We start from the raw sequence: 17,061 nt of genomic DNA, 5'->3' as shown, positions 1-17,061 counted from the left end.
TTCTGCTTAAGAATTTTAGTTTAAAGTATTTGGCCCATGTGTAAATGGTTGTGTTACTTTTATTTATTTTTGGATATAAAAACAATAATCATTGATACTTGGATTTTAATATTGCATTTGTCAATATTCATGACAACCATTTCATACTGATCTTTTCTCCTCAAACCTCCACCCCTTTCATTATACTCCATTGATATCATCCTTTCACATTTCAACAAATATTAAAATCAATCAGAAAAAGACCTTGAGGCTCTGCATGCACACCTCCTATCAACTTAATTCTTTACCTATCTAACTCAGTCTCTCTTCTTATATATTGGTGCCTTCCACCACAGCTAATCCCTCTTCCTGTTGACAGAATCCCATATTTCTGTCTACCCTACTCAAATACATTAGTCCAGAAACCACCCTCTTTCTTGTTTCGATTCTCAAACATCCCTCCCTAAACAGTTCAACCCATCTTTACACAAACATGCTCCACAAACTCCAAAGAGCTCCTTAGTTTCTACTTCATGTTACTGTTCTTCATAAAATAAAACTTAAGAGATATTTAGACAAGTATTTCATAAATTTTGGTTTAGATATTAATCATTTGGTGATTTTGTTAAAATCAGATATTCTTTCGATAGCTCTGGAATGGAGTCTGATATTCTGCATTTCTAATGAGATTTCAGGTGAAATTCTGGATACTACTGGGTCAGAGATTACTCCACTTTGATTTTTTTTTAATGTTTATTTTATTTGAGAGAGAGAGAGAGAGCAAGTGGGGAAAGGGCAGAGAGAGGGAGACACAGAATCCAAAGCACTCTCCAGGCTCTGAGCTATCAGCGCAGAACCTGATGTGGGGCCCAAACACACCAACCATGAAATCATAACCTGAGCCGAAGTTAGAAGATTAACCGACTGAGCCAACCAGATGCCCCTTATTTTTATTTATTTATTTATATATTTATTTATGCATTCATTCATTCATTCATTCATTCATTATTTATTATTTATTTATTTTAATGTAAGACTACTTCACTTTCAACACCCAGGAGTTATATACATCCTTATTCTCTCTTGAACCCATGTAAGTAAATGTTTATCCCTACCACTCCACAAAAACATCTCTATCAATGGCAGTTTAAATCCCCTTTGCTAAACCTAATTGTTAACTAATTCAATCTAATCCTTCATCTTACCTTAGCCTTAGCAGCATTTGACATACTTTCTTTTTCTGAAATTTTTTTTCACTCAACTTCTTACATACTACATACACTCTTGTTTATCAACTGCTTCCTTACTCTTTGGTTGTTCCTTCTAAATCCCTTTTCAGAATGCTCTTCTATATCTATAATTTCTACTGTATATTGACATGCACCAAAGAATTAAACTTCAAAGCTCTCTTCTGTATCCACATTTATTCCCTCAGTGATCGCATCCAGTCCCTCGGATTTGAATATTATTTATATGATAGAGAATCTCAACTTAAATCTTCAGTTTAGACTTCATTCCCAAAATCCATATCACTATGGACTTTGTGATCACTGCCTATAAGACATCTTCATTTGTAAGTGTAATAGTTATCTCAAAATCAACATGTTTAAAACTGAATTCCAATTTCTTCTCCTAAGTCCTGTTTTCTCCTCTCAGAAAAAAATCAGTCAGCCAGCCAACCAACTGACTACCTCATTTTCTGGTTGCTCACATCAAAAACAAACAAACAAAAAACAAACAAACAAAAAAAACCAAAAAGAAACAACAAAAAAACATTGAGTTATCCTTATCTTTTCTTTCTCTTTTAAATCCATCAGCAAATCTAACAGTCTTTATCTCCAGCGTATATTTAGAATCTGATCCTCCTCACCTTCTTCATTAGCATCTTAATCCATGTCCCATAATTCTATGTCTGGAATATTGCAGTAATCTAAAACCTGGTCTCTTCTCTCCATTTTTCTTCTTGGCCATCAACAATCTACTTTCAAGCAATCTTTTAAAAATGTGAGAGTATGCCACACCTCAGCCCAAAATGCTCCATTGCCTTTCCATAAAATTTAACATAAAAGGGACAAAAGCCTAAGTTTCTGAAATAGCTCATTTCACCCTCCTTCTGACCTTCTTTCTCGTAACTTACCTCCTTTTGTATCCCCTTGTTGATCAGTCCTTTAGCTTTGTTTCTGCTTTTGAACAGCGTAGCATACTCTCAACTCAGAGTCTTCACACTTGCTGTTGTCTCTGCCTAAGTGTTCTTTGTTCATTTATTCATTCATGCATTCATTCAACAAATATTTATGGGAAGTCTTGTGGGGCAACTGCGTTCTATTTGCTTATGAAAGGTCATTTAACAAAACAGACAAAATTAGCTACCTGTGTGGACCTTAGTTTGAATGAAGACAATAAATCATAAATATAACTAATCCTTGTAATATATATTATTTTAGATGGTATTATGTACTTTAAAAAAATGAAAAATACATCAAGGTGAGGGGAGTTGGGTGTTGAAATTACTCTTTTGCAAGATAGCTGTAAGACTCATTTCTTTCTCTCCATAGGTCTCAGTTATTCCCCTCATTATTGAGGTTTTCCTTGACCACCCTGTACAAAGTAGCCTTACCCTCCAGAACTCCTTGTTTGAAATACACTGCAACTTTTTTCTCCATTTATCACCAATATCACCATTTACCACCATTAAACATATTATGTATTCACTTATCTTTTACATCTACTCTATTTCTGTGTAAACTCATGACTTCATGCAATCAAAATCTGTTTCTGTGTTACTATATTACTTGATACAAAGTAAATATTGGTAAACATAACATTAATCTAAATTACTGGATCAGAGTAGTGTTTTACTTCATATCTGTGGGAAATAATATTTTTTAAGTGAGAAAAGTCTGAAAGCTTGATTAATTTGGGAGTCTAAGTATGTATGTTTATATCCCTTTCCATTACACATTCCATTAAAATGAACAACCATGGCATTGCTGGGGAATACATTGGGGACCATTATCAAACTTATTTTTAGGAATTCTGGGAAAATTGTAAGGCAATTGTATTATATAGGTTAAAAAGCCAAGACAGAAAAAAACATGGCTTGAAACATTTCACTATAAAATACTTTGGCAGTCGAAAGAGCAGTTCTTCCTATTTTGAAATCTTGGAGAGATTCCAAGCTTAGAGTCAAACTTGTAAGAATGGGTCACTAGGCAATCTTCAGGAACATTAATTTAAAAACTCCAGTAGGAAGAATTGGGATAACTACTTTAGAAAAGATCTTAGTGCAGACGAGGAAGCTAGATAGAAAATCAAAGAAAGTACAGAGATGGGCTAATCTTCTGTAAAGTGGACTTAGATGAGAAGAAAGAAAGTTAAAAAAAGGAATAGCTCTCAGAAGTGAGCATTCTAACAAAGGAAAATCCTAAAGTAAGCACAGATAATGGTAATGATAATCAGAGATTTATGGAACTTAAGGCTGCTAAAAGACGTGAGGAAATCTCATCCTGGGAAGATCAGGTGTCACTATTTCCACCTAGCTGCCCATTGTAAACCTCCCTTACGATCAGAACACTGAAATCCTATACAACAGTCTACATTCACTAACATTTAGAGGAGAAATTGTAAATTCGACAAAAATAAGGACTATTTTATTTGCTTGTAAAGTCAGTAGACAAAATTACCTACCTGACTGAAGCTTATATTTGAATGGAGGTGATAAATTATTGACAAAGCTGTACTAATTAAGGGAAAAAATAAGTATTTTTGGGAGCATCCAAAAGGATACTTTGACAATTATTAATAATTTCAGGTTTCTTAAAAACTAAATCCATGATCACTAATTTAAAAATCGCAGGCCTAAAAAAGAGCATGTATAATAATTAGTGTTTGTGTTTAAAGATATAGTTGAGGGCTTCTTCCAAAGCAGAAAGCAAACAATAAAACATGGAAAAAAAACCAAGAGGAAATGTCCATCATAGAAGATGGCTATAGATATGCCAGGCTTTATATGATAGAAATTCCAGGGGCGCCTGAGTGGCGCAGTCGGTTAAGCGTCCGACTTCAGCCAGGTCACGATCTCGCGGTCCGTGAGTTCGAGCCCCGCGTCGGGCTCCGGGCTGATGGCTCAGAGCCTGGAGCCTGTTTCCGATTCTGTGTCTCCCTCTCTCTCTGCCCCTCACCCGTTCATGCTCTGTCTCTCTCTGTCCCAAAAAATAAATAAATGTTGAAAAAAAAAATTAAAAAAAAAAAAAAAAAAAAAAGAAATTCCAGAAGGAAGCAACAAAATCAAAGAGGGAGGAATTAATAAAATATAAAAATAGTAAATAAAACAGTAAAATAAAAAAAAAGAAGGAATCTGAAGAAAGACTGGAGTAGATTGAAATGGTCAAGACAGTATTAAGTAGGAAAAATAAAGACACTCTAAAACACATGTTGGTGAAAATGTTAAAATTCCTAAGAAATTCAAGAAGGGCTCAACCAATAACCCAACCCTAAAAAATAACAAAACAACAGGGAATTTACAAAAATAATCAGATTAGCATCAAACTTCTTTATGAGCTGCACAAAATGGCAGAGTTAAAAAAAAATAAGCTACATCTTTCTTATCTACTGAGCTCTAAACCCAAATTATGTTCATCATTTAATTTTATACACAGATGAACTTGTGTTCAAGCATGAAGGCCAAGCAAATAACATCCTAGGCATGCTAAAAATCAGAAACATTGTGACCTACCCAAATAACATGAAAAGATTATTGAGGATATATATCAGCAAGACAAACATACAAACAAAGAAAACGTCCGAGAAGATGTTAGGTTCAAGAGAAAAAGTAAACAAAATCACCAGTAGTTAAAATGGTTCATTTTTTTTTAAGTTTATTTGTTCATTTTGAGAGAGACAGAGACAGTGAGAGTGGAGGAGGGGCAGGGAGGGAGGGAGAGAATCCCAAGCAGGCTTCAAGATGTCAGTACAGAGCATGATGTAGGGCTCGAACCCACAAAACTGAGATCGTGACCTGAGCTGAAACCAAGAGTTGGACAATTAACTGACTGAGCCATTCAGGCACCCTACAATGATATATTTTTAGTTGTGACTGCATGTTGTTCAAGCCTCAAGTGAGGACTTTGGAGTCCACCTGTATAATCAATATAAGTAAAGGAAATTACTTAATTTTGATAGTATGTATCCCACCATAGTTGGTTTTAAGAGATCCAACAATATCACACATAATCATGAGATATATTCAAATGTTGTAAAGATTTGGGATAAGTGACCTAGTGATCCAAATATAACCCAATCTCTATTTCCCTGCTTTTCCTTTACATAAATACTCCAACATGGTAATGCTCTTTCTCAAGCACTTCTTGAATAGTTGTGACCAAACACTTTCAACTCATTACAGGCTCATCACCATTTTAAAATTAATAATAAACAGATAAATTTATTCTCTGCCAGAAAAATTCTAATTTTAGTTCCAAACAAAGGAACTACTGCTTTCTGTGCACTAATTTTCTTTATTTCTTTTTTTTAATGTTTATTTATTTTTGAGAAAGAGAGAGAGAGAGAGAGAGACAGAGCACGAGTGGGGGAGGGGCAGAGAGAGAGGGAGACATGGAATCCGAAGCAGGCTGTCAGTGCAGAGCCGATGTGGTGCTCGAACCCACAAACCATGAGATCATGACCTGAGCCAAAGTCGGATGCTTAGCCAACTGAGCCACCCAGGCACCCATGTACACTAATTTTCTTAACACTTACAATAAATGATTGTATTTTTGAGTACCTAAATGGGAAGGATAGAAAGATAACATCATACATGTGTATAATACATAGATATATACATCAATTGACTGATAGGAATATGTCAGTTGATATCATCAGGAAATTTTTATCTCTCTCCCTCACTGTTACTCCAATATTCTTTTGCAAGATGCGTGTTCAAAAGAGAAAAATAACCTTTCGTAGCAGATATTTAATATTCTTTAATGCAGAATAAATACAAAATATGTGAACATTTTTTTTATTTTAAAGAATGGTAAATTAAAAAGAAACATATATGATGAGCTAAAAAACACTTTGATACATTAGATGCCAAATGCATATCAGTCACAATGAAAGCATTTGTTGTTTCTGCCCCACACTTTGAAAAGAGAAAGTGTTTCAGGTTAATTGGGTAAAAAGTGCCACTTTGTTGTCTGCAGCTTGCATTTTCATGTATGTTTATTTTTCATTAGAAATGAATTGTAGTTTTTATATTTTAAACTTTATTGAAATGAAACTAACAAACCTATTTTATTCTTTAAGAACTTTGAAGAATCTGGGGCGCCTGGGTGGCTCAGTCGGTTAAGTGTCTGACTTCAGCTCAGGTCATGATCTCATGGCTTGTGATTTCGAGCCCTGCATTGGGCTCTGTGCTGACAGCTCAGGGCCTGGAACCTCTTAAAATTCTGTGTCTTTCTCTCTCTCTCTCTGCCCCTCCCCTGCTCACACTCCGTCTTTTTCTGTCTCTCAAAAATAAACATTAAAAAAATTAAAAAAAGAACTCTGAAGAATCTGAACTATTGATGTTAACTTTAAATTATTTCCTTTCTCTATGATAACATTTTTTGAGCTATTTAAGTGCTTATTTTTAAATTCAGGTTCCTGAATTGTTCCTACCAAATTAGGCTATTTTTTTTAGATATATTATATTATGCTTCCCTAAAGTTTTTGCATGATTTACTTGTGCTTTATGTAGCTGCTCATATAAAACATAACAAAACAAAATGTAGCTTTGTATGCAAATTCATACAGCTGGCAGTGAACATGTGCCTTAGCATTTTAATAAGTCTAAAATGGAAAGGTATGTCACCTACCTATGCATTTACCCTTCGATAATTGTTTTTACATTGAACAAAGTTTTTTTTATGCCCTGTATTTTGATATAATGTGGTTTATTTTCACATAGTGACTTACATAAACACTTTAATAAAATGAAGAAATAGAAACAACCCATATTCTAAGCCACACCAAATCCATACCCATAAATAACCATACTTCATTTTCATTCTTCATATTGGTCCCTAATATTTCCCATACATACATTCTCACATTTGTGTTTGCAAATATTCCCTAGTACATCTATTTTATGTATTTTTTGCCAAAACCAGTAAATAGCAACTGAAACGTTCTACTAATTTTGATATTTTCTTATAAAAAATTAATGTTTGTTTATTTTTGAGAGAGAGGGAGAGACAGAGCACAAACAGGGGTGGGCAGAGAGAGAGGGAGACACAGAATCCGATGCAGGCTCCAGGCTCTGAACTCTCAGCACAGAGCCCGACGCAGGGCTCGAACCCACAAACCATGAAATCATGACCTGAGCCGAAGTCAGATGCTTAACTGACTGAGTCACCAAGTACCCCTAATTTTGGTATTTTCCAACCACCTCTGTTATAGCTGTTGAATAAGTATGCATTCAAGTTCCTTTTAAGCTATATTAGGTGATATCTTATAATGGGGATTGTTATGTTTTCAGCCTTTCACATTTCTTCACTGCTCTCCACTCATAAATTAAAATTTATACCATAAATTTTAAGTTCTTGTTGTGGCAGAACCCAATTTGGTAAAATGTTTTGTAATAGTCATATTAGGCTGAGTTATATTGAATTAGCTAATACACCTTAGATCAATGTTTTTCTTATTCACATGAAGGCCATTGAATGTCTAGTGCCTCTGCAGGGCAGACCTTTTCCAAGTAGCAACTCAGAAATCCAGATATACCATTAGAACATGTGACTTTCACGTGGTGAGTGCAAGAAAAGTGAGAGACGGAAGAATATATATTAGTACTCAAAGACTTTGACTTGGTCTAGACACCCAGAATTTTTAAAAAGGAAACATTGGCTAGAACATATATGGGTGTCTATGAAGTTCAGGTAGTCTTTTGCATAACTGGAAGCTTTACTGTCTCTGCCACAGTGTTCCAAAAACCAATATGGTTGTCACCGTGAGATATCAGCTTACCTGGTTGCTGGCTCCTTCTTTACTATTTGGTGGATCATTTCAGGCCACTATGATTCTTTGCCACTAACCCATGCTGCTTGGTATCAAGTTTGTACAAAAATCTCTTTTTAATTTCCTATAACAATGCTAAATCCACACTATCACTGCACAATATGGCATTATTAAGAGGATAATAAAAAGGAGTTAAGTCAGGAAATTTTTACTTAGACATTAGATAAGTTGACCTCTGAATTCACATCATGGAGAACATTTAGACTAGCTCATACAAAGACCCAGTTGACCCTGAAGTTAGGACCTAGTGTTAGTGGACTACTTATATTCCTCCTCAACGAGAGTGCCCTAATATATCTCCTTTATTAGAGTCCTAGGCCTTAAGTTTCTGAGGCCAAGAGAAGAACCTCTTTTCATCTTTATGAATCTTCAATTCTCTTTAGCAGTGCTAATCTTCTGTGATGAATGACAATTCCAACATCCATTCTTTTCTGAGAAATCATCTCCCTTACTCATAATCTACTTTGCACAAAACTTCCATTAAGCCCAGTATATCAGGTCACACTAAAGAGTAAATTTCTCTTAATCTTGCCATTCTTTCTTGAATAATACTATATGTCAAGCTTCATAAATACAATTCAATTAATGTTTAGGAAATCACAGTTTGGTCTGCAATTTTAATATCTTGGAAGAAACCACATATCCATTAATAGAACAATAACAATGATAGAGGAACTACAATCACACATAATTTATTATTCTTTATAAATGTTTTTTAATTACCCATGCAATATATTTCTTATATTCTTAACAAATTACTTTCTATATGCTATGTCATATGCTATGACATTATTACAAAACTAAACTCTAGAGTTTTGATAACAATTTTATAGAAGAAAACATTTGGAATATAATGACTGAAGGAGAGCTCTTAGACATGGTGCTAAAATCACAATCCATAAAAAAAGTATAAATAAATAAACTGGAATTCACCAAAATTATTTTTTAACTAGAAATTCCCTGTTAAAAGGATGAAAACATATGTAAAAGATTGGAAAACTGCATAAATGACAAAAGATTCATATTTAGATTAAATAATTTTGTTTGTAGAAGAAGCCAAGTAAATATTTTTGTGTCTTTTTTTATTCCACATATAATGTTGGACAACTTAATGTTGTACTAGAGTTTCACTATTAGATTAATGGTAAAAATCAATTGGTATTTGAATCTTCTACTTTTTTTTTTTTTTTTGAACTAATCTAGTGTGGTGAAAGAGCATAGAATTATAATAGGATTAGGTGGAATGCACACAATTTTATTATTAATTTGTCATTAATTAACTAATTATGTGATGTGTGCAAAGTTGCTTAACCCCTAGAAAAATTAGTTGAACTTAAAAGCAAATTAAAATCTACACTGGATAATTATGGCCCTTTATAAATCCAAAATTTGTTTTAAGGAATTTATAAAAAAAAAAATACACATATATGTGCAATGGAAATACCAAGAATTACAATCATATAATGTAGTATCATTCATAAAATATCCTACCATGATGCTAACATCTATGTCTTAAATATAATTAAATATTATTCCCTATTTTTAATTATGGAGTAGAATAATATGATGTCAATATACAAAAACATTGAGAAATACACATTCATTTCTTTTTTTGATCAAAATAATTATTCATGTACTGATTTCCTGAAATTAGAGGCTGCTTTATTTTATTTATTTATTTATTTATTTATTTATTTATTTATAATGTTTATTTTTGAGACAGAGAGAGACAGAGCGTAAACGGGGTAGGGTCAGAGACAGAGGGAGACACAGAATCTGAAGCAGGCTCCAGGCTCTGAGCACAGGCTTTGAGCCTCAGCCCAGAGCCTGATGAGGCTTGAACTCACGGACCATGAGATCATGACCTGAGCTGAAGTCGGATGCTTAACCGAATGAACCACCCAGGCACCCCGAGGTTGCTTTATTTTAATATAATAATGTCAGTGGTGTGGTCATTCAACATTTTATACTGCCTTTATGTTGTTGTTTTTAAAATTTAACACACAATCCAAACCTCAAATGAATTAACAGCATATCATCTAAGTAGGTTTTTTTGTCTTGTATACTGTTGCTAATTTTTCATACTAAATGCTTCTTGATGTTCCTGTTCACAAAACAATGAATGGGTTTGATGTAAAGACTGTATTTCTAATGAAAATGTTACATACTTGTTAGCTTTGACATATACAGAGAATTGGTTAACAAAGTTTATGAACTTGGAATACAAATACTTTTAAAACGTTCTGTAGATAATTTCTGGAGGTCAATTTGCCTTTTTTAGCAGTAAGTCAGATATTGTCCCATTCATCTCTAACATGTGTGGATTGCCCAAAGCCCTGTTCAAGCGAACAAGAATGAAAGAGTATGTTATGTTATTGAAATCTAGGAATTAACAAATAAGGCAAGAATTGTCAGGCCACTACTGTAGTTACTTTTTATTGCCACAATGATGTGCCTAATGAAAACCTATTGAATACAATCTCACAAAACCTTCTCAACTCTGCAGTAAAACACCTAGTGATCCAGGTCTTACAAAAACTACAGCAGAACTCCGAGGCTTGGCCCTTAATAGCATCACTTTATTAATTCTATTCACATGATTTTATCAGTGTGGGGACAAGAGGGAGGCAAGTGACTTGCCCAGGGCACAAACATCAAGGAGGCACTTATTCTGTCATTGCATCAAGTACCAAACATGCACTTGCTCACCTCTGGTGCTGGTAGACAATATATAAACAAATGAAGATACCCATAAAATAAGTTTCAATAAATTTGAAAGAATTAACATGCATAATTTTATGAATTTTAAATTCATAGATTTAAATTCAGAATTTAAAATCCATAGAAACAAAAATTAGATTAGTGGGTGCAAAGACCTTGAGGAAAGGGCAACTGAAGGTTATTAATAGTCATAGGGTTTTTTGGGGGGTGATGGAAATATTCTGGAATTATATAGTGGTGATGGTTGCACAACATTAGAAATAAATTTTTTAAAACCCTCTGATTTGTACTGATTAAAATAACTAAGTGGGGAAAAATAAGATTCAGGCAATATATGCTTACCAATCTTAACAGAATTAACTTAGAAATCAGCAACAGAAACTGTTGGGAAATTTGCAAATATTTGGATATTGAACAAATTTCTAAAGTAACCTAGTCAAAGAAGAAATTACACATGCACACACACACACACACTGTATTAAAATTTATTAAATATAGCTAAAACAATGCTGATAGGAAATTTATAGTTCTAAATTTCTACATTAAAAAAGAAAACTGTTTCAAATCAATATTCTCAGTTTCTACCTTAAAAAAAAAAAAAAAACAGAGCAAGAAGACAAACTGGACCAGAAGCACACAAAAGAAAGGGAACAGTAAGATTAGAGCAAAAATCACTAAAACATGAGAGAAAAATCAGTGAAACTAAACACTGATATTTGTGAAAAACAAAATGAATATATCTTCAGTTGGAGTGAATAAGAAAAAAATAAGAGAAAGCACAAATCAACAAAACCAAGTGTTTGAATTGAGGACATTATTAATGACATTCGAAGTTAAAAAATTATAAAGAAACACTATGAACACCATAATACCAACGAATTAGACTACTTAACATAAATAGACAAATTCTAGAGAGACAGATTACTAAAATTGTATCAAGAAGAAATAGAAAACCTATATAGACCTAGCAAATATGGAAAGGATTAATAGTAGTCCTTACAAACTTTCACACACAAAAAAGTTACACATATATTTACCATATACCTCAGGAAGAAATTTGTTTAGGAGATGTGAAAATACATATCCACCCAAATACTTGTGCCTCAATTCATTATTCATAAAAGTTAGTTGCTAAGGGAGTAGATGTTAAAAGTTCTCATTACAAGAAAATTTTGTAACTCTATGGGTAATGATGAATGTTAATTAGACTTAAGTGGTGATCATCTCGCAATATTTACATATATTGAATCATTATGTTGTAAACTTAAAACTAATATAATTTTATATGTCTATTATATCTCAATATAAAAAGTGGAAACAACCCAAATGTTTACCAACTGATGAATGAATAAACAAAAGGTATATATTGTCAATTACTTTTTATCTATAAAAAATAACAAAATATTGGTACATGATATAACATTACAAATCCTCAAAAACTTTATCCCAAGCAAAAGAGGTCAATCATAAGAGACAACATATTGTACCATTTCATTTATTTGAAATGCACTGAAAAGCAAATCTATAGAGACAAAGATTAATGGTTGTCTGTGGCTGGAGTTGGGAACAAAGAGTAATAATAAAATAACTCTTATTTGGGTAATCAAAATATGCTAAAACTGGATTGTGCTGATGGTCAAATATCTCTACACATTTGCAAAAGTTATTTTGCAATGTGTAAATTATCTGCAATGGGTATGTTTTATGACACATAAATTATGCCATGATACATCTTTTTTTTTTTTTATAATGAACTCTGAGGACATTCTTTATAATGAGTTTTGCTACATTTTATGCTTATATTTTCTTTGTGTGTCTGTGTGATCTTTTAAGGTCCATACTGTGAGAAGTCAATGAAATGTTATATTTCTCAGTCTTGTTGGAAAGGAGAAATTTGCCAAAACAAAAGCTCTGCTTACATTTGTGAATACCCAGAAGGATTTTTCAATCAAAACCATGAAACTGATGTCCGTGAGTGTCCCTCAGTACCATGTCAGAATGGTACTAACTGTGTTCATGTTGCAAATGTAAGTCTGAATTTAGCAAGAGAGTGATATAGATGATAGATAGATAGATACACAGATAGGTAGATATAGATATATCGTATGATATATATATATATATATATATATATATATATATATATATATATAATATAATGGTAAATATATAGTAAATATAATGGTAAATATATATACATATATATATATTTACAAAAGTACAGATATAATTAAAGTTGCATTAACATTATAAATTTCAAACTCGGGAATATCAGAAAAGATACTTCATTTGTTGATTTACATTTTTTTTCCTATTTTAAGTACAAAATGAACAAACAAACAATAAAACATTTAAAAACAATCTTTAGGGGCACCTGGGTGACTCAGTGGCTTAAAGAATCTGACTCTTGATTTTGGTTCAGGTCATGATCTTACAGTGGTGAGATCCAGCCCCATTCACACTCAGTGCTGAGCATTGAGCCTGCTTAAGATTGTCTCTCTCTCCCTTTGCCCTTCTCACTCACGCTCTCTCGCTCTCTCTCTCTCTTAAATTAAGTAACTAAACATTTTTAAAAAATGTAATGTAATGTAATGTAATGTAATGTAATGTAATGTAATAATGTAATTTTGTAAACATTTCATTTTTTGTTATTCCTTTTTAATATTTTGTATATTTGATATTTTTATATTTTAACATTTTAATAAATAAGACTAGGAAATAATGTAATAATTTCCACAATCCACTTTTTATTTTTATAAGATCCATATTGAATTTGTATTATGATTTCATATTAATATCTTCAAAGCATCCTAACTCACATGTCTGGTGGTTGCTACTGGCTGGCTGTCAACTGGGCCCTCTACTGGAGCTATCAATCCAGAACCCTAAATGTAACTTCTCTGTAAGGCCTAGGTTTCCTCACAGCTGTGAGCATTCCTCACAGCTCTGGGTGCCAAGAGCAAGCATCCTAAGATAATTAGACAGACATTATCTGGCCTTTTCAACATAGCCTTGAAAATGAAAGAGCATCACAGCTTGCTTACCTACAAGGAGGAGAAAGTGATAGTTTCTAATTCTCAGTTTAAGGAATGTTACATTCAAGTGGTAGGAAAAGTGTATGAGATGGGATACACTGTTGTGACATTTTAGAAAATATAATCTTTCATGTTGTTCCACAGAGAACTTCTATATGCTTATGAAAATAGCTTCTATGTCTCTCCAGATAAGAATCATTTCATTTCCTTTGAAATATCCAAAAACTTTTATAAAAAATACTTTCTGATCTTTCCTAGGACACCATGTACATCTGTTCACCAATATTTACAGGCAAGCTTTGTAAGAAACAACTTCAAACACCACAGGAGTCATTTCCTTGCAAGGATAATACCACATGTACAAAATTTGAGAAAGATTATCATTGCAGGTATGATTAATTACTTTCTTATTTTTTGAACAAAATATATGGGTTTTAAAGCCATGTGAACAAAAATAAAACAATGTTCTATTTTAAGCTTAAATTTTATTTAAGGGCATCTAATATTCTTTTTCGAGTAGAAGTAGAAACATTTTAATTGGGGTTTTATGAATTGTTTGTTTTAAATACACACTTGAGATATTCTCAGGCATAATTTGGTCAACAGTTATAAAACATATATTTGTTTTATAACAGATATTTAGAAAAACTGAATAGTATTTGAAGGTGTATAAAAAAGAGATAACTAAAAGTATATAGTAGATATACACAGACAGTGTTGTTATTATATTTTAGAAGTATAGAGTAAACCATCTCTCCCTTTAATTTGCAGACCTCGGCTGATAGTTTTTAGTTAGGGTCTTTAGGCAGGATTTGGGGAAATAGTGCTTTATTTAAATAAGAATTTGCTAAAAATTACCCATTTGTAAATGACAGAAGTGACCTAGTTTTCCGGGCTTAGAATTTTAGTCCATTTCAAATAGCTTTATGGATACTTTCTCACACCATTAGGAAGTACAATTTGTACTCTTCACACTTGCTTGACTTTTATCTGGCTGCTTAAAGTAAGTTCTGTTGGGCATTACCGAAGGGCAATAAACAGCCTCAAAATTTTAGAATATTCATAAAAGCAGAAAATTATAAGCTATGATACAGGAAAGCCTTAAACACACTGAAAGAAAACAATATGCATACACATTACAGATGTACAAAGGACAGAATTTTCATCAATTTCAAAAGGAATCTAAATGCAAAGTTGAAAAAACATACTAAGCTTTTAAAATGTGACATTTTCAAGAGAAAGTGAAGAGAAGCTTCTTCATTATATCAATATCTTAGAAGATCTAACCAGTCCACACAAATTTGTATATGCATTCAATCATATATTAATTTATCAATAAATTCAATTTTTATTCTTTTAAAAATATTGACTTTTTAATTTATAATTTCTAGCTCTGAGCCTTATAGTGCAAGTATATTTGTAAATATACTTAGAAAAATGATCATTTAAAAGAATGGGTAGTGTTTTATAAATATGGGTAAATATACACTCACATATATAATATTGATTTCATTTTTTATTAAGTATGATGATATTATTGGCCCTTATTTTTAGCATTATTGTGGTTATGTAGAAGGCTTTGTCTTAAATTTCATCATCAACAGGAAAGCTAGATAGCATTGTTGCCAACTCTCAATTGATTGTTCTATTATTAATTAATTGACTTAATTTTAAAATTATGGAGTTTGGTCTTGAATGCTTTGTTAAACATGTGCTAGATAGGATGAACACTGTAGAAATTCGAGTTAGGTTTCCCTGAGATGGATGAAACATGTCACGTGGGTAGGCTAGTTGTAACAACTTTGAAGCAAACTTACTCATGAAATTAATGTGAGCCCCACGATATGTGTTCTCGTTGTTGAAATTACCACATTCTTCAAGAATTGGCAAAAATTGTGCTTATCTCCAATCTACTTAAATAAAAACATGGTCCCCTTCTTTGGTTAAATAAGACTCTTTATTAATGGAAGGTAAACTATAAGGAAAGTGAAGAGGAGTGTAAAAACAGAACTGCTTCAACAAGACTCAAATAACAAGTCTAATTTGAATGATGAGTGAAAACCTAAGCCTCAGAAATAAGTAGGAGTGTGATACAGATGTGTAACACAAGACCTGAATTTCCAGTACCCAGATTCCCACACCCTAAACTCACACTGATAGTCAAACACATTTCTACCTCTGACTCAAAGAAACGATAAAGACATAATCAATATAAATTAATAAAGCATGAAGTTGAAACAATGACAAAAAATAGTCTTGGAGCCTTTTTTTCTTGTCTCAAAGGAGATTAAGGGAATGATTGAAAATAATAAGAAAAATGAAAGCGCTGCAACTAAAATACCTTTAAATAAAAAAAAAAACAATTTATCCATGCATAGCTATCTTAAAAGGTATTTTTTCCCCTAGATTAATGATTTTCACACTTTGGCTGTAACACATTTTAGCTGCATTAGAATCTCCTAAAGGGCTCTTTAAAACACAAACAGCTATTTCCCACCCCTAGAGTTTCTAATTCAATAAATCTGGGATGGGGAATGCAAATGTGCATTTTTAACAAATTCTCAAGTGATGCTGCAACTGCTGTTCTGGAGACCATACTTTAAGAATTACTGGTTAAGAGGAGCTGAGCTCAGACAGCATTAATGCTGAAAACCCTCCTTATTTCTTTCCCTCCTACATCCATACACTTCAACCCAAGTGTTTCCTCTGTATTCTGAATTTGGGAGAAAAAAAATGTGGGGTTGAGAAGGAGTGAAGTGAAGTGAGGAGAATAGAATACTGATGATGGTATCAGTTTCTCTGTTTAAGCATATGGACTAGATCTGAATTCCTATGATTAGATGAGAGAGGAACTGAAACAAAATGAGCCCCTTGAGAAAGAGAGTAAACCGTTAGTTATAAGAATTTATTTGGTATCTAGTGACCACAAGCAACACGGTGTCAGAAAGGAGTCAGTTTTTACTTGTATCTATAAACTACCATTTCTCTCAACACCTAGACTATTGAAACCTTTAGATGTCTATGAACTTGGTATAAAAAAGTCATTTTTAAGAGCAATAAGTAGCAGTAGTGAAGCATCATAAATAGCATTGCTGGGAGCAAGTGGTGTACAAGTGGACCCTAGTGGAAAATGGAAAATGGATAATTGATGCCTTAGAGTAATCAGACAGGTAGAACTTTGGTGATTTTCTGACATGACTGAGGAATATTTTAGCCAGGGAATCAATACATTGGTTAAAATTTTTTAAATCAAGTGCAGTTTGGGAGATAC

At 32.9% G+C, this 17,061-nt stretch overlaps 1 protein-coding gene across 1 annotated transcript in view; it reads left to right on the top strand.

The window, feature by feature from the left end:
• Positions 1 to 17,061, top strand: part of LOC147581010 (protein eyes shut homolog) — a 180,227-nt gene that overhangs the window by 72,727 nt on the left and 90,439 nt on the right. The window contains exons 3-4 of the mRNA XM_086707165.1: positions 12,589 to 12,782; positions 14,049 to 14,179. Coding sequence (XP_086563291.1) covers positions 12,589 to 12,782; positions 14,049 to 14,179 — 325 coding nt within the window. The remainder of the gene's footprint in view (positions 1 to 12,588; positions 12,783 to 14,048; positions 14,180 to 17,061) is intronic.

Source organism: Puma concolor, chromosome B2 (genome assembly GCF_028749965.1).
Source record: "Puma concolor isolate L17-30 chromosome B2, mPumCon1.1.hap2, whole genome shotgun sequence".
Classification (NCBI taxonomy): domain Eukaryota; kingdom Metazoa; phylum Chordata; class Mammalia; order Carnivora; family Felidae; genus Puma; species Puma concolor.
Note: the sequence above shows the minus strand (reverse complement) of the source record. Positions and strands in the feature narration are given on the sequence as shown.